This window comes from Canis aureus, chromosome 13 (assembly GCF_053574225.1).
Source record: "Canis aureus isolate CA01 chromosome 13, VMU_Caureus_v.1.0, whole genome shotgun sequence".
Classification (NCBI taxonomy): domain Eukaryota; kingdom Metazoa; phylum Chordata; class Mammalia; order Carnivora; family Canidae; genus Canis; species Canis aureus.
In genome coordinates, this window is record NC_135623.1 from 40,403,515 (window position 1) to 40,421,279 (window position 17,765).

General features: G+C 48.5%; 1 protein-coding gene across 6 annotated transcripts; it reads left to right on the top strand.

The window, feature by feature from the left end:
* Positions 1 to 399: 399 nt before the first annotated feature.
* On the top strand, positions 400 to 16,156 carry SOCS2 (suppressor of cytokine signaling 2). 6 transcript variants are annotated; one of them, XM_077845812.1, is made up of 3 exons: positions 400 to 416; positions 12,713 to 13,070; positions 14,664 to 16,156. In XM_077845812.1, the coding sequence occupies exons 2-3, from the start codon at positions 12,932 to 12,934 to the stop codon at positions 15,119 to 15,121; spliced, it is 597 nt and encodes a 198-aa protein (XP_077701938.1). In that variant the 5' UTR covers positions 400 to 416; positions 12,713 to 12,931; the 3' UTR covers positions 15,122 to 16,156. The 6 variants fall into 6 exon arrangements, with proteins under 6 accessions (XP_077701938.1, XP_077701934.1, XP_077701936.1 ...); XM_077845808.1 differs by lacking the exon at positions 400 to 416 and adding an exon at positions 10,141 to 10,247; XM_077845810.1 differs by lacking the exon at positions 400 to 416 and adding an exon at positions 10,356 to 10,372.
* Positions 16,157 to 17,765: the final 1,609 nt, after the last annotated feature.

A 17,765-nucleotide genomic window follows, 5' to 3' on the forward strand; every position in this document is an offset into this window, starting at 1 on the left:
GTGGTTGGGATGGGTGTGTGTGTGTGTGTGTGTGTGTGTCTAGACCTTTAAGTTGTAGAGATTTAAAAAAAAAATCCTTAACTTTCTTATTTGTCTTTCTAGGGTGAGCCCTGTACCAGTGCCAAAATGTGGGTTAGAGGGAAGGAAGGTTATTCAGTGATGGAATCTTCCAGGTACAGTGACTTCTTAGACTGAATAATGTAAGATTTTTATTTATTTTTATTTTTTATTTATTTTTATTTTTTATTTATGATAGTCACACAGAGAGAGAGAGAGAGAGGCAGAGACATAGGCAGAGGGAGAAGCAGGCTCCATGCACCGGGAGCCCGACGTGGGATTCGATCCCGGGTCTCCAGGATTGCGCTCTGGGTCAAAGGCAGGCGCTAAACCGCTGCGCCACCCAGGGATCCCATAATGTAAGATTTTTAGTGTTTCCTCCTTTTTTTGTTCCTCTCCAAGTTGTCATTTTTCATATCTTTCTTTTTTAAGATTTTATTTATTGATGAGAGAGAGAGTACATGCACGCACAAGCAGGGGATAGGGAGAAGCAGGTTCCCCACTGAGCAGGGAGCCTGGTGAGGGGCTTGATCCCCAAGCCCTGGGATCATGACCTGAGCCGAAGGTGGACGCTTAACTGACTGAGCCACCAGGTACCCCTCAGTTTTACCTTTTTAAGACTCATGTTTTTTGGGGGGAATAGTTTACATAAAATAAAATTTACTCCCTTAGATTGTATTGTTCAACACATTTTGTCAATTGTATACAGTCACATAATTACTGCCTTAATCAAGATATAAAATCTTTCTACCAACTCCAAAAGTCTCCTCATGCTCTCGTGTGGTCTGCTCACCCACTCCCATTTCCTGGCAAGATTTGATCTGTTTTCCAGAAAGTCATGTAAATGGAATCCTAGAATATGTGGCCTTTTGTGCCTGGCTTCTCATACTTAACATATTGCTCTTGAGACTAATTCATATTGTTGCACGTGTCAGCAGTTTGCTTTTTTCTTTATTTTTTAAATTACTGAGCATTATCCTATGGTCTGGTTGTACTGTGATTTTTTAAATCTATTTATCTATTGCTGAACATTTGGGCTGTTTCCAGTCTTTAGCTATTATGACTAAGATTGTTATAAATATTCATGTACAGACCTTTGTGTGGTCATACAAAATCATTTCTCTTGCATAAATACCTGGGGGTGGTATTGCTGTTAAGCATAACAAGTGTATGTTTGATTTTATAAGAAACCACTAAGTTGTTTTAAAGTGGGTTTACCATTTTCTGTTCTCACCAGCAATCTGAGAGTTTCAGTTGCTTCATATGCCTGCCAATGTTTGGTAATGTCAATCTTTTAAATTTTAGACATTCTAGTGGGTGTGCAATGGTATTTTATCATGTTTTAGTTTAGAGTCCTCTAAATTCATAACTTGAATTTTTAATGAATTGAATTGAATTCTTATTGAATTGAATTAACTCTAATTGAATTGAATTATTCTAAACTGAATAACTTGAATGCTTAATGAATTTGTCACTTATACATATTCTGGGATGAAAGTGTCTGTTTAAATATTTTGATCACTTTTTAGTAGGATTTTTATATTTTTCTCATTGAGTTGTAAAGGTTCTTTAGGAGTATTCTTGGATCTAGAATACCTATTATCAGATATAAAATTTTCTGATAATTTTCCAAGTCTGTGGTTTTAAAAAATTTTTTAACATTATCTTTTTTAAAACAGTTTTATTGAGATATATTCACATTATCTTTTGAAGAGGAGAAATTTTTCATTTTGATGAAATCCAATGCATCAATTTTTTTCTCACTGTTTATGATGTTTGTGTCCTATCTAAGAAAACTTTGCCTGACCCAAGGTAACAAGACTTTTTTCCTATATTTTGTCAGAAGTTTTATAGTTTTGTCTCTTACATTTAAGTCTATTATTCATTTAAAATTAATGTTTGTGTATGGTGTGAAGTAAGGGTTAAGGTTCACTTTTTTGGTGTGTGGATGTCTAATTGTTCCAGCACCATTTGTCGAAAAACTATCCTTTCTTCATTGAATTACCTGGGCAGTTTCATTCAAAATCATTTGACTATACTTCAGTAGATCTCTTTCTGGACTCTCTAGTCTATTCCCCTGATCTGTATGTCCGCCTTTATATTTTTTAAAGATTGTATTTATTTATTCATGAGAGACACAGAGAGAGAGAGGCAGAGACACAGGCAGAGGGAGAAGCAGGCCCCATGCAGGGAGCCTGATGTGGGACTCGATCCCCGGTCTCCAGGATCACGCCCTGGGCTGAAGGCGGCACTAAACCACTGAGCCATCTGGGCTGCCCTGGAATCTATTTCTTTTCTTTTCTTTTTTTTTTTGAATCTATTTCTTAAATGGAGATAGCGCTATACAGATTATCCACTTCTTCCGAGTTGGATTTGGTAGCTGGTGTTTTATTCTTTTGCAGCAGTCATTTTGTGTGAGACGTTGTCATGTTACAACTGTCTTGTGATTTCCCAGCTGCCATCATTGATATTTATTTATTCATCCCATCTTTATCTACTATGCCATCTTATTATGCCATCATTATTTTTGTCCATGTAATAGCTGGAATCAAGAGATTACAATATAATTTATCTGGTTGACAATGAGCATGTGGCAGGGGGAACTATAGTGGCAATACAGAAGGCATGGTAGACCCTGGGCTAAAAATACCATGTCATGAAAGACAAGGATTGGCCTGATGATTTTGTTAGACAAATTTGCCGCTTTTAAGTATTGTTTTAAAAATGGGAAGGGAAAGAAAGGGAGAACTTGAAATAAAAGTCTTCTCGGCAGCATTGGAAAAGCCAAAAGGAAAAATGACAGAACCTACCAGCGTGATGTTCATAGAGTTATTTCTAAATAGAATTAAAAAAAAATTTATAAGAAATAAGACTTCCCCCTTTTATGTTTATTTTAGAATTGTTGGCATATACTGAAATATAACAATTTCTTGATTGGGAATGTTTTAAAACAAAACAAAGGAAACCAACTTTCCCCCTTAACTCTTTATCGCTTGCTTTTGTTCAAATATTATAAATAACCTTTGAAAATATGACAGCCATATTTGTTGAAATAGCACTTTCAATGATTTGAATGACCTACTTAAAAAGCAACTTACCAAAAAAATTTAAAAAAAGCAACTTACCCTCCAAGCTACTTTTGCACTTAAAATGTTTTCTTTGTTCATATTAAACCCTATACTGTTTTCCTAAGGACAATTTGTTTACAAGTACTGTATAACCTACTTTGACTTAATTTATTCACATGCAAGCTGGCATTTTTTTCTACCACTGTCAAAGTGTTATAAGAATAAAATTATGTGTGTGCTGTAATATATTGATGAGAAGAGATTTAAGCCATCATATACAGACAAATGGAAGATATTATATTGCTTTCTGTTATGTCAGGGCATGACCATCGTAATTTGAATGTGCTAGGTTAGCGGAAAAGGACTATATATGTGATCGGCTAGCCTTTCAATGTGTGGTGTATATGGACATTGTCTTGTGGTTCATAGAGGTGGTGATTATTTGTGCTATTCAGAGCTTGCCTTTTGTAGTTCTGCCACGTGCCTTAGGTTAAAGTTAGTCTCATCCGTGATTGCCAATCTCCAGATTGGTTCACTGGGTGCTGGTGCTTCTCAGAATTCCATGACTAAGCCAGGAGTGGTGTTTGTTATTTACTAGCAGGTATTTCTTCTGACTGCTCTGCTTACCACATCATCATTCAGGGCCTTGACCTTTGCAAATTTCTCAGGAAAGTCAAACATACCTAAGCCACCCAGGCTTAGGTCTAATAACACCATCAATTGCTCTTTGGGAGGTCATGGAACAAGGGCTCAGAGGATGATCTGAATGAGAAGGAAACATAATTGCTCATCGACTCCAAATTTTTCATGAGGAAACAAGAATCCAGAGAAGTTAAGGGGCTTGATCATGATCCTCTCTCTAGAGAAGCCTTTCTGGACTTTCCAGGGTGGTTTGCAGTGGTGCTTCCTAGTGGTTTGCAAAACCAGTCTGTGCATTTCTCCATGACTTTTAACCCTTTGTTAGAATGAATTGTCAGTGGTGTCTCTCTCACTAAACTGAGACCCTCCTACTTTTTAAAAAAATATATTTTATTTATTTATTCATGAGAAACAGAGAGCGAGAAAAGCAGAGACATAGGCAGAGGGAGAAGCAGGCTCCCCACAGGAGCTTGATGTGGGACTCAATCCCTAGACTCCAGGATCATGCCCTGAGCTGAAGACAGATGCTCAACTGCTTAGCCACCCAGGAGTCCCGAAACTGAGACCCCCTTAAGAGTGAGCTGAGTTATATTGTCTACAAGACCTGGAACAAGTACTCGTAAATGTTTCTTAAGAGGAGGAGTCTCTCACAGGCTGTCTACTGAGTACCATAGATGTGAGGTCAGGCTCCAAGAGACTAAGGAGAAATTCTAAAACAGCCAAGTTCCTCTTGGTAGCTGACCAGAGTCTAAAGGCTCAGCCACAGATTAGGGTAAGAAGCATATCTAACTGGGGAAGATGAGAACTCAAGGCACCCAGGCCAGAAAGAAGGTAGTAAAAGTGTTTCAGTTCCTTTACTTGAATTCGATCCATTCATTCCTTCAATAACTTTATCCTGGGTAGCTACTATCCAGGGGCTTCTTTAGGCACTGGGGGCATAGTAGTGATTACACACAGTCCCTGCTTATGTTCCAATGGGACAGAGATACAAAACAATTGACAAAAACCATTATAATGTCAGGCAATAGTTAAGTGCTGAGATGGAAAGTAAAGCAGGAGAAAGAAATGGTCACTGGTAAGAAAGGGGAAGCCTCTCTGAGTCAAGACCTGAGCAAAGTGAGGGAGTGATTCCATGAGAATATTGGGGAAAGTACAAAGGCCTTGAGGCAGGGCTTGGTATGTTTGAGAAACAAGGAGGCCAGAGGATTAGGATATCATGAGGGAGAAGAAAGAAGACAAAGAAAATTATTCTGCACTAGTGAAATAATGTCTTCTCTGGTACCAAAGTCATATGATTGATGATCCTCCGACTATATAGGCCAATTGCAACAGAGTCCCTCCCATACAATGCTGGAGGCAGACTTTTTTCTTTAGAGCAGTACTTCAACGGAGGCTACCTTAGGACAGGGCTCTCACCAGCGGTCAAGAGGACTCTCAGGATTCATAGTTGGCCTTCAGATTGTTAACTGATCCGCTGAATCTGTGCTTCCAGAACATTTTTCTTCAGAGAAAGTCTTAGATAGAGCCTGTACACAAATGCCTGGGCCACAGAGGAACATAGAGTGAAATAGGTCAGGTATGAGAACCTGGCCACACTTTGCTTTTTACACACAGAGGAGTATGTTTCACTTCTACAGAGAAATAAGATCTCTCCCATTTGTCTCGAAATATCTAGTCTTTGGATCTTTTATTTCCCTACTTCTGTTAGAGACTTGGGTCCAGAGAAATACTTCTCCAACACAAGAGAAACAACAAATGCAAGGGTGATGACAAATGGCAAGTAATGTTCGGTGTTGGGGAGACCACAGGTGATGGTGAAGACTGTGGTGAACAGGGGGATTACAGTGAATGTGCCTTCCACAGGGGCACACTGCCTTGAAGGAATGGGATCCAGTGTTGACAGAGTTTAGGGTTGGTTAAGAGAAAGCAGAAACCTGGATCACTTTAGGGGTGAAATCTCCAGAATTTTAATTTGATTCACATTTTTAAAAAAAGAATCCTGGCACACCAATCTTAATAGCCTGAGGGATCAAATGTAGCCCGTAGGCAGGTGGTTTGTTAACTCTGGCCTGTATATTTTTATCAGAATTTCTGAGATATCTGTTACTTTATATTAACAACTATTGTCCTAGAACATGACTTCCCTCAACTTCTGTGCATAGAAAGACCAAGGGCATGGCCATCTCCCACGTTCTTGGGTCCTAGAAGTCTAGGGGAAAGCCATCTGCCCGGCTTTTCCCTCTGCAATCCCCGAAGCCAGCCAGGACACCAGGGAGTGTCCTCCATTATGGGGCTGGAGCAAGCAGGACATTGTAAAAGGGAACTGGTATTGAGAAGCAGCAGAGAAGTGAGAGATGCTCATCATATGGAAGATAGCTCTGTTCTTCATCTTCTCAAGTCTCTATTCCACTCCCTCCCACAGATCCCTCCCTATCCAACTCACTACACCCCGTGACAGTGTCTTTGATTACAAATTGCAGAAATCCAAATCTAACTACATAGGGAAGGATTAACGCATTGGCTCTGTCCGGTATCTGATTAGTCCAAGGGTAGTGCAGCTTCAGGCATATTGGAGTCAAGTACTTAAGAATCTCTCCCTCTCACTCAAACCTGAGCTCTCCTTTCTTCTCTGTTGCTTTCATCCTTTGATGGCCTCCTCCACAGTAGAAAAGTCGGCTTACATGGTCATTATGACTGCTCATCATCTCAGAAGGGGAGGGATCATTCATTCCTCTTACAGCACCTTACATCAGATCCTAACAAAATAATCTGCTTAGGCTGTGATACTGGACAAACCCTGTGGCCAAGAGAATAAGACACTTCTATTGACTAGGTATGACTGGGTCCGTGCTCTCCAGTGGAGTGGATTTCAGAATCACAGGGATTCATGAGGATGGTGCATGTGTGTGTGTGTGTGTGTGTGTGTGTGTGTGTGTGTGTGTGATGGTGGTTGTGGTGGTGATGGTGACATGGCAAAGTTTAAAAGAGATAGTGTCCAATTAAAAGCGCACTTTTTAAAAAAGATTTTATTTATTCATTTGAGAGAGAGAGAGAGAAAGCACGAGCAGAGGGAAGGGCAGAGGAAGAGGGAGAAGCAGACTCCCCACCAAGCTAGGAACCCAATAGGGCTCCATCCCGGGACCCTAAGATCATGACCTGGATCCCAAGATCTTGACCTGAGCTGAAGGCAGACAGAACCATCTGAGCCACCCAGGTGCCCCCTAAAAGTGCTCACAGGTATTTCAGACACAAAAGCCAACAATCATCTTATAGCTTCCTCCACCCCTAAAACAAAAACTAAAACACTCTCTGCACCTAGGCAAAAGCTCAGTGTGGAGCACCTGTCAATTCCAATATTAGAACATCTGCATGGCAAATCAAGAACATCCAGTTTGACTTTGGCACACAGAGATTCCAAGCCTTGGCAATCCCTCAATGCAGGCAACAGAAGAAACTCCCAGCTTTGTGAAAATCACTCTCCCTTCCCTCTTCTGTGGAATGACAGTTCCCCACTGCAGCCATGCACCTGCCCCACTGAACGTAACAGATATGAGATATAGATTTTTACCAAATTCAGTCGTGTAGCAAGTGGTAGCACAGCGGGGATCCATGGCCGGCCGTTTAACGTTAAAGCCACCCTGCTAAAGCACCACTCACCCATCCATTCCCCCATTCACCAGTCCTGTGGAATGCCTGCTAAATGCTGGGGACTATTTGGAGGAGCCAAGATATAGCTGCGAACAATGCAAAGACAAATACATGTCCTCATGAAGCTTACATTCGAGTGAAAAAGAGAGAAAACCAGACCAATAAATAAAAAAATAAACTAGGTTAGATAGTGATCGGCATTAAGGAGAAAACTAGAGCAGGGAAGAGAGAGGAATGTGTGTGTGGGCAGGTTGATTTTGAAGAGGGTGGTTAGGCAAGGTCTCACGAAGAAGGTGGCACTGAATAAAGGTCTGAAGAGGTGAGGGTGCAAACCATGCAGATATCTGAAGGAAGAGCATGGTGGATCAAGGAGATAGCATAGAAGGCTCTGAGGAAGGAGCAAGGGTAGTAGGTCTTGGAAACAGCAAGGAGTCCGATGTGTCTTAAGTAGTGATCAAGGAACAGAGCAGCAGGGGATGAGATCGGGGAGGTAAATGCAACCAGATCTTGTAGGCCGTTGTGAGTGGCTATTCAGATATTGTCATTCCGTCTGGTGTGATGCAGCCATTTGGACTGGAGCAGAGGAGGGACATGCCATGACTTGGTTTAAACAGGCTCACTCTCTGTCAGGAAGAGTCCATTCAAGGGACAAGGGTGCCAGGAAGAGGCTGCAGCAGTAAGCCAGGCTGAGACTAGTAAGCCAGGCTTGGACTGGTGTGTGGTGGAAATGTGGCAAGGGCTTCAATTCCGGGCTTATTGTGAAATCAGAGTCAAAGAATTGGCCAACACATGGGATGTGGGATGTGTGAAAAGGAGCAGTCAAGATGACTTTTGGGCTGTTAGCCAGAGCAACTGGAGACCAGATATGACATTTTTCAGAGATGGGGGGAGAATGAAGGAGGAATTGCTTTTGTTTTTTTCTTAAAAGGGGTTGTTTTAAGAAATTATCGGGTCTCAGTTTGGGACACGTTAAACCAGGGATGTCTATTAGACATGTGAAAGGCAATGCTGAGTGGCAGTTCTGGGAGTCCAGGAGAGAGACCCAACAGTACTGGGGTCATAAATTCTACAACTGCACTCTATTCCCTGAGAGTAGCCGAAGACCCTGATCCACATGCAATTTTGGAAAGTGATAACTATATCAAAAATACTGGAAATGTATCAAGGAAAATCAAATTTTAAAATTCACCCATATCCCGCCACCCTAGAAACAGCGGCTTTCATTTCTCCACATTTTCTTCTGTTTTGCCCGGAGCCATACATAATGTTATAATGTTGTAGTCATAACATAGTTACAATTTCATATTCTCTTTTTTTTTCACTTAACATGGCCCTATAAATATTTTCCTAAGATGCTCCCATATGTGTTTCCTGGGGATTAAAAAGACGAACAAAATGCTGGGCGTCCCTGGGAAACATTTCAGAAACAAAAGTCAAAATCTTACTTTGCTACGAAGTTTGGTGCCCCTATAGCTGGCATTAGCTTATTGTAATTTTTAAAAAAGATTTTATATATTCATTCATGATAGACATAGAGAGAGAGAGGCAGAGACACAGGCAGAGGGAGAAGCAGGCCCCAAGCCGGGAGCCCGACGCAGGACTCGATCTCGGAACCCCAGGATAACGCCCCCAGCCAAAGGCAGGCGCTGAACTGCCAAGCCACCCAGGGATCCCCTCTTATCGTAATTTTTTAAAAATATTTATTTATTTTTTTTTTTATGATAGTCACAGAGAGAGAGGCAGAGACACAGGCAGAGGGAGAAGCAGGCTCCATGCACCGGGAGCCCGATGTGGGATTCAATCCCGGGTCTCCAGGATCGCGCCCCGGGCCAAAGGCAGGCGCCAAACCGCTGTGCCACCCAGGGATCCCCGTAATTTTTAATGGATACTGTCTGTGGAATGACTCTGAGCTCCAACCTGAATGACAAGAGCTGGCCACACACCCAATCCGGGAAGGGCATTCCAGGAGGAGGGAAAAGTGTGTGCAAAACAGGGAATAGCACATGTTAGGAGGCAACAGGAAATCACATGAAGGAAGGTTGCTGGAAGATTCAGCTGACAAATAGAAATTTATTTTCTCTTCGTAAAATGCTTAAAATCTTTTAAACTACAGAACCCTTTGTTTGGGATTCTCTACCAAGGAATAAGAAGCCATATGGAATAATTTAGAACATAGTGAACCCTAGTAGATGACTAGTGGTTCTTAAAGGTTCTGGGCCTCAGACTATACACACAAACTCTCCATGGAATCTGATTTATTCATTCATCTCAGTCCCTGAGCCAGGACTGGGTCCAGTCCCTTTCTTTTATTAAAAAAAAAAAAAAAAAAAAGGCCGAGTGTCCAAAGACAGTAAATGACTTGGGCAAAATCATTTAGCTGCTTTACGGAGTTTCAACTAGGGCTGAATCAGCCCCGCCCTCCACCTGGAAGACTCTAAAAAAACAAAACTGGATTCCATGCATAGGACTCTGACGTCGCCAAAGCCCTTTGTTAGCTGGAAGATGCCCCCCTCACTTCCTGGCTCGCTTGCCTATCGTCTGCATAGTTATTTACTCAAAAGCAGGAAAATTGTTGAGAAAACCATTGCTCCCTGACTCCTGGCCCAGAAGGCAGGAAGCTGGCCTCCGTTTCCTCTCGGGGCCGGCAGGGGGCGCACCAGGCAAGGCTCGCGAGACGCGCCTCCCCCACGCCGCCTCCCCCTTCCTCGCCCAACTTCCCCTTAGCCCCTGCTTCAACAGAAAGTGGCCATTGACCTTTCAAGCTTTTGAGCAGTGATGCAATAGAATAGTATTTCAAAGAAAAATGGTTATCGAAATTTGGGATCCGGTTTTCCCGTGAGTGTTAATGGTTTAAAAAAAAATAGGTCACATTTAAAGTAGGTCACATTTTGGAGGCGGACGTGCAGGCCAGGTGCTGAGTTCCAACGGAGACCAGGTGGCCTCCGACCCGGTGGGAGGAGGTGAGGGTCTCCGCGCAGGGAAGTGACGGGATCTGAACGAATTCCCGGTGCCTGGGCGCCAGGCCTGCGGGGAACCGCCGGGACTACAGCTCTCGGGGCTGCGGCGCCGGGCCGCCCGGCACCGCGGGGGCGCGCAGGTGAGGGCGCCGGGCCCCGCCGCGGGCGCAGGTGAGCCGGGCTGCGGGCGGGAAGGAGCGGAGGAGCCGGCGGAGGAGCGGCGGCGGCGGAGAGGAGGAGCCCGGCGGGGCCGCGGGAGACCGGGAGCCGGAGCGCCTGGGGGAGGAGCCGCTCTCCGCCAGCGCCGCTTAAGGAGGCGCCGCGCTCCGCCCGCCGCCTTCGAGGACCCGGGCGCCCGCACCGCCGCCCGCCCGCTCCCTCCGGCGCGCGGGGCCTGCAAGGGGGCCGCTGTCGCTCCACTAACGTGCCGGAGAGCGAGGGGGGCCGCCGCCGAGGGCGCCCGGTCCCCCCCACGCGGCTCACAGCACGTGCAGGGGAGAGGAGGGCGCTCGGAGACACGGCGCCCCGCGGAGCCCTCGCGCTGAGCGGCCGGAGGCGGGCGGGTCCCCGGCGGCCCCGCACCGGGCGCCCCCGCACCGGGCGCCCTGAGCCCGCCTCCCCTGAAGCCTGCGCATTCGCGCCGGAGCCTCTTTAAAGCAGAAGCGGGGGCCGCGGTCACGTGAGGCGGATTCCTGGAAAGTTCCTGGAAAGCGGCCTCCGCAGCAGCCGGGCGGGGCGCGGGGGGGGGGGGGCGGACCGGGAGGGAGGCGGGGAGCGAGGGAGGCGCGCGGGGCCGGGAAGTCGCGCGCACACCCCGCGCCGGGGACAGACGTTTAACTCTTGCCATGTCTCGCCGCCCGACCGCGGCTCGCGGGCCTTGGGCTTCCCCTGAAGCATGAGCCTCCCCGCCCGCCGCTCCCGGCGCTGCGCGGGCCGCGGACAGGGCGCCCCGGGGCCCCGCGCGCACAGCCTCAGGACCCCCCGCGCCGGCAGCCGGGGCGCCGGAGGAGCTCGGCCGGGGGCTGGCGGCAGGTACGGGTCCGGGGAGCGCGAGGGCTCCTCCCCGAGGGGGGTCGCCGGGGAGGGCGGCGGGGCGCGGCCGCGAGCGCGGGCGGCCTGGGCTGCGCCGCTCCCGAGCGCCGGAGAGTCCGAGGCGCGGCTCTGCCCGCGGCCGCCCCTGCCGCCGGCTCGCGGGGCTCCTTCTAGGCGACGGGAAGTCTCCGGAGTTTCCTCCCCCGCCCCAAACTGCCATCCCAATTAATAATCCTCCTAATAACCTGATCCGCCGCTCCTCCCCACCCGCCTGCCTCCCTCCCGCCCTAGCTCCTGCCTCCTCCTTTCTTCTTCCCACCTCCTTGGCCGCGGCCGGAGGGGAAGCCGGCGGCCGCCCCGGGTGGGGACTTCGGAGCCCGGGGCTTCCAGGCGAGGGTCCCACCCCCGCGCCTTGGTTTGCGCTCCGCGCCGAGAGCTCGGGCCGCCGCACAGCGCATCCCCCGGCATCGGGTTCCCAAGTTAAAAGTCCGCGGGGGAACCTCGGGCGGACACCCTTCCTCTCCCGGGCCCCTCCCGGCGCCCCCGCCCATGTCCGCCGGGGAGGCCGCCTGCTGTGGAGGCGGCGGCCGAGGCCGAGGCCGAGGTAAGGGCCCGGCGTGGGGCGGCCGCGGCCGGGGATGCGGCTCCGAGCCCCCGCGAGGGCTGCGCGCCGGGGCCGATTCCTCGACAGCGCCCGCGGCGGCGGCGGCCGCGCACTGGGCCCGGGAGCGGCGCCCCCGCCTCTGCCGGACCGGGGCGCTGGGGGGCGGGGGGCGGGGGGCGAGGCGGCCTCCGCGCGGCGTGCGTCCGCTCCGGCCCCGGGCGCCCCGGGCTGGCGGCTCAGGGTGCTGGGTCCCGGGTCCCGGAGCCCCGGGCGGCGCGGATTGAGAGCTAGGGAGTGCCGCCCGGGGGATCGCTCCGGTCCTTCACGGGTTTTCCTTTTGTCCTTCCCCAGGCCCGCTTAGCCGCCCTGCCCGCAGGTGCCCAGGCTCGGTGGCCCGCGCGCTCCGCTGGTAGCCCCGGGCGGGAAGACACCCTGTTCCCACCCTCCTCCCGTCCCTCCCCACCCCTCCCCTCCCCTCCCCTCCCCTCCCCTCCCCCTCGGCAGCTCCTGGGTCTTGGGTCCCTGCTCTGCTCTTTATCCTTTCTCCACAGCTGCGCCGGGCGGGTCCCTGGATGCTGGGGGTTAAATGGTGCAGGAGCAAAGACGCGGAGGAGTCCCCGGGATTTTCCACGTCTCTGCCTCCGCACCCACACCCCAGCCGCGGGGTCCGGTCTGGACTGACCAAACCCCATACTTTCTTTTTGCAGGCAAACTGTGGGTGACCGCGCTTGCGGGGGACTTGGCCATCCGTGCACTGGGACCTGGGGAGGAAGAACCAGAAGCACCCCAACCTCCCCGCCTCCAGCATTTCGGATCCCCCGCAGGGACTCGTTTCGGGGACCCCTCTGACTCCCAGGCAGGACGTGTGTCCCGCTCTGACCCCGGCGCGGGCGGCCACCTGTCTTTGCCGCGGTGACCCCGCTCCCATGACCCTGCGGTGCCTCGAGCCCTCCGGGAATGGCGCGGAAGGGACGCCGAGCCAGTGGGGGCCCGCGGGGCCCGCGGAGGAGCCGACCCCCGAGGCGGCGCGTTTGGCGAAGGCCCTGCGGGAGCTCAGCCACACAGGTAGGAGCCGGCCGCAGTGGGCGCCGAGGACCGGCTGGAGCGGCGGCCCCTCGCCTGCCGTGGCCGCCTCGGGGCGGGGCGCGGGGGCGGCGGGAGGATGCCCGCTCGGCCCGGGTCGCGGCCCTCGAGGGACTCGGAGGCCCAGGGGCGGGCAGGGCGCGAGAAGCGCTCCTTGGAAGCGGCCTCCCGGGGCGCTGGGACCGTCCGGGGGTCGGCACGCGGCCTCGAACCCGGGGGAAGTGCCAGGCGCCTCCCTTCCCGCGGGGACCAGGGCGCGAGTGGCCGCATCCGGCTCCCGAGCGGAGCAGCCGCGGCAGCCCGGGGTCCTGGCGGCCAAGTGGCCGGGACCGACCGACTGCGGCGCCGCGGAGCGGGGGTGGGGGTGGGGGGTGGGGGTGGGGGGTGCGGAGCAGCGGCCTCGGGGCAGCGCGCCCCTGCTGTGGGTGCCCGGGGCAGCCCGGCGCTGCGCGGGGCCCGCTGTCGCCTCCCGGCGTCTGAACCAAGGAAGGATCGGGCTGGGGTGGGGGGAATAATCCGGCGGACCACCGAAGCTTTCAAAATCTGGATCCTAAAAGCTTACGTTTGGGGCAAAGTTGAAGTTTGGTAGCTCTAGGGAGAGGGAAAAGTCCCTCGCAGTTCCGGTCTTTGCCGCCCCACAGGCTTTCGCTCAGCGCCGAGGGCCGCGGATGGCAGGTATCGGAGCAATGGGGTGGGGGGTGGGGGTGGGGGTGGGGGTGAGCGTGAGGGTGAGCGTGAGGGTGAGCGTGAGCGTGAGGGTGAGCACACTGCTCAGACTCCCTGTGCAGAAGCTCTCGGAGGAGTCCCTGTTGAAGACCGGCCGGAGCCGGGCTGGCGCGGGCCGATGCAGCCGGGACGCTGGGGGACCGCCGGGGGTGATCGGATTTGGACTAGGGCAAAGTCCAAGAGTGGCCGATTGTAAACTTGAAGCACTAGTTATCAGTTGGGGCTTCCCTCATTTCTCAATGACTGTTGATAAGGTAGTTGTAATCAAAGCAACAAACAGGAGCTGTTGTACCGGAACTGCACTTGGAAAAGGCGTAAACAGCAGTGCTCTCCAAGGGCTTTGAACAGATCTGGGCAGGAGGAGGGTGGACACCAACCTTCCAATTAAGTTCTTTCTGTTTTTACCCCGTTGGAATTACTGGAGTTGGGTTTTGCACTTTTGTGACGGCATGGCTTTTGTTTCTAACTTCTGATTTACTTCTGACTTAGTTTGATTTTACTTGAAGGGTGCTCAGAACCATCGCCCTTTGTCAGCCGGTGTGTCATATTGCAAATGTTTTTTTGTTTCATTAGGAGAAAAAAATCTTCAGATGATTTAAAGAACAGCCACCAAAAGTTACTTCTTAAAACAGAAAACTGGCTCTCAGTTTGCATTCATAAAAGAAAATGGGCCCACATTCTCATTAAATTTCTCCCGAAAGTATTTATGGTAGTCTCGGGTAGACTTTTCACTCACACGCTTGTACTTAGAGCTGGAAAAATTGTTGCCAAGTATTTGCCCTATTTTAAAAATTCTTGATAATAACTATTTTACCCTCTTTTCTTTTTCCTTTTGATCAAAAACCCCAGGTTGGTACTGGGGAAATATGACTGTTAATGAAGCCAAAGAGAAATTAAAAGAGGCACCAGAAGGAACTTTCTTGATTAGAGATAGCTCGCATTCAGACTACCTACTAACAATATCTGTTAAAACATCAGCTGGACCAACTAATCTGCGAATCGAGTACCAAGATGGGAAATTCAGATTGGACTCTATCATATGTGTCAAGTCCAAGCTTAAACAATTTGACAGTGTGGTTCATCTGATCGACTACTATGTTCAGATGTGCAAGGATAAGCGGACAGGCCCAGAAGCCCCCCGGAACGGCACTGTTCACCTTTATCTGACCAAACCGCTCTACACGTCAGCACCACCTCTCCAACATCTCTGTAGACTCACCATTAACAAATGTACCGGTACCATCTGGGGACTGCCTTTACCAACAAGACTAAAAGATTACTTGGAAGAATATAAATTCCAGGTATAAGTGTTTCTCTTTTTCTAACCATGCCTCATATAGAGTATCTCCGAATGCAGCTATGTAAAAGAGAACCAAAACTTGAGTGACTGCTCTGGATAACTACTCGGAATTCTAAAAACAGCTGAAGCCAATCTAATTTAAACGTGTGCCGAGGTAGCTAGGTATTTAAAGTTCCCCCGAATATTTTTCACCCGAGTGATGCTTATCTTCCTAAGGCTAACCAAGACCAGTTGATCCTTTTGAGTTAAAAACAAAATGTCGTGAGTAAAGGCTGAAGGAACATTTGATCAGAATGCCTTGCCTTTCTGAGGTTCCTCTCTATTAGGTTGAAGGTGCAAGGCCCCGTAGTAGGGGAAGAACTGGACATAGGAGTACTGAAGAAGTGGAAGGAACCCAACTGGCCCAGGCTTAGCTTCAATTTTAGATGCCTGGTGATCAGAGCCTCCTGTAGGACATTTTCTCTTTTTGCATTCTTGATGTACCTAGGAGTTTTGTTAAACAGATCTGCTTGTGAGTATTTATCCTTCGTTTTATGCAATTAATCAAATCAACCAAAAAAGTGACCATGAAATCCCATATTTGACTTTTTACTACATGTATGAACTCTTCTGATGTGAATGAGTACTGTAGTAATCCGTTTTAAGGTAGCCTTATTTTAGAAACATTTCAAACTGGTGCACACAGAAAAGACTCTGTCTTTTCCTTTAAGGCTAAAAGACAAGAATGTCATGCTCTACAGGTGCAACTCAATCCCTGTTAATAAAACCTTGTAGATACAGACATTTGATTCTTTTAAGTAGCTGTGTCCCAACCTGTTGCCATTGACTTTTTTAGAAATGGCTGTAGAAATTTCCAAGTTATCCTTGAATTGTCTAACCATGGACATCAGCAGTTGTCTCCCTTCTACCATGTAGAATATTTTGACTTAATTTTCTTCCAGATATAGGGGGATACCTGCCTGTTTTTTTTCAAAGTGTTTATTTACTGCTGTTACTATTTGATTAGAATGTATTAAATAAAAAAAAAACTTGACTTTTACAAGTTGCACTTATTACTTTGAATTGTAGAGAACGTACACGTTCATGGTAATAGACAGTTGCCATAAAAACTTGCGTCTCGTGACATAAGCCAGATATTCAGCAGGAGCTAGGACATTACCTACCGGCCTCTGAAGTTCTGGGCCGCATTGGCCCTTTGCATTTTGGGAAGCCTGATGTGTAGAAAGTACAAGTACGGTCTAGTACAAATTGAGTGGGCATGACACGAATGCCCTGTGTGCTTCCGAAAATATGGTTTAGAAACTACAAAAATTGTGACACGTCCTAGTCTTTTATGGATTGAGTAGACATAATATAAAATAAAAATTAGCAGTTTTATGGCTATTTATTTCCTGTCACACAGTATCTCATGACTGTTGTGGATGTGCCTCTAAATTTTAGAGTCCAGACAGTATTCATTTTGCCACCTCAAAAAAAAAAAAAAATGTCCTGCATAGTTACATACTATGGTGTGTTACTGGGAAAGCAAACACCATAGATCATGAGTATGCCCCAAGTGAATTAGAAAATTGGGTTATAAATTAGAGTGAAATCTGCTGGTCGCATGTCATGAAATTATTTGTATTTTCATGAAGCTCTTGAACAGCTTTGTGCCTGGAAGGAAAACGTAACTGCATGTCTAAACAGCAGAGTCCAACACAAAAAGATCTCTAGGTGTGCCTTAGGAGGAATCTGTAGCCTAAAATTTAAAGATGAGCTATATTCTTGGGGTCTGGTCTGTAATGGGGACCTTTTCATTAGGACGTTTAGATCCTGTGCTTTATTATTTATCCCTTTTCCCCACTAACAACAGCTGTTTGGGGGATGGGGGGATGTTTGAGTTTTCCGGCAAAACTTCCACAGGATCAGTGGCAGGGGCTTTGGATTTAAGGTCTTTTGCATTTCTGTTCTGATTCAAACTCTGATAACTTCTCACTGCTGAGAAGTTGGTGGGGTCCTGTGTTACTACTAGCAGGTGGCTAGCTATGCAAAAACCAGAGGCTAGCAGAGACCTTTCTGGAGCGGGCTGTGGAACTATTGCCTTACATTTCAGTCTTCTAGTTCCAAGAGCGTTGTAAGCATCAGGAGACCGTCTTTTTTCAGGCAGGAGTGTGGGGATTGTTTTCACTGTGTTTTCTATTGTTGGGTTTGTTTGTTTGTTTGTTTTAAATAATTACTAACACTGTCTATTGAGTTTATTGTGTGCCAAGTTTTCACTCAGCATGCATTATCTCAATCTTCCCACCGACCAAATGAGCAAAGTTCCGTGATTACAGGAGGTGCATCTTCTGATTTGTAGTGCGGAGGCATTCCAGGAACATACTAGCCCTTTTTATTCCTGGAGAGGAATTACGAAGAGCAAATTGCTGCTATTTCTACATTGATCCAGACGAACAAGTTAGAACAGGCTATAAAAGGAACCCTCAGCCCTTTTTACTGCTGCCTCAACGGGAAAAGTATGGATACCTTAATTAACATACTCTGTGGGATTCCACTCACTTTGGCCCCAGTGGGGTTTTTTTTTCCTGGTGTGGAGATAAGTCAGGAGAGGGTTAACCTGTCCTTTTTGGTTGCTGGTAAATGTTGCCAGTTCCCAGTTGTTGGTAGCCCCA

Coding starts and splice junctions, on each gene's coding strand:
- SOCS2 (XM_077845812.1), top strand. CDS start 12,932: ATGACCCTGCGGTGCCTCGAGCCCTCCGGGAATGGCGCGGAAGGGACG. Junction 13,071..14,663: donor GCGGGAGCTCAGCCACACAG/GTAGGAGCCGGC, acceptor CAAAAACCCCAG/GTTGGTACTGGGGAAATATG.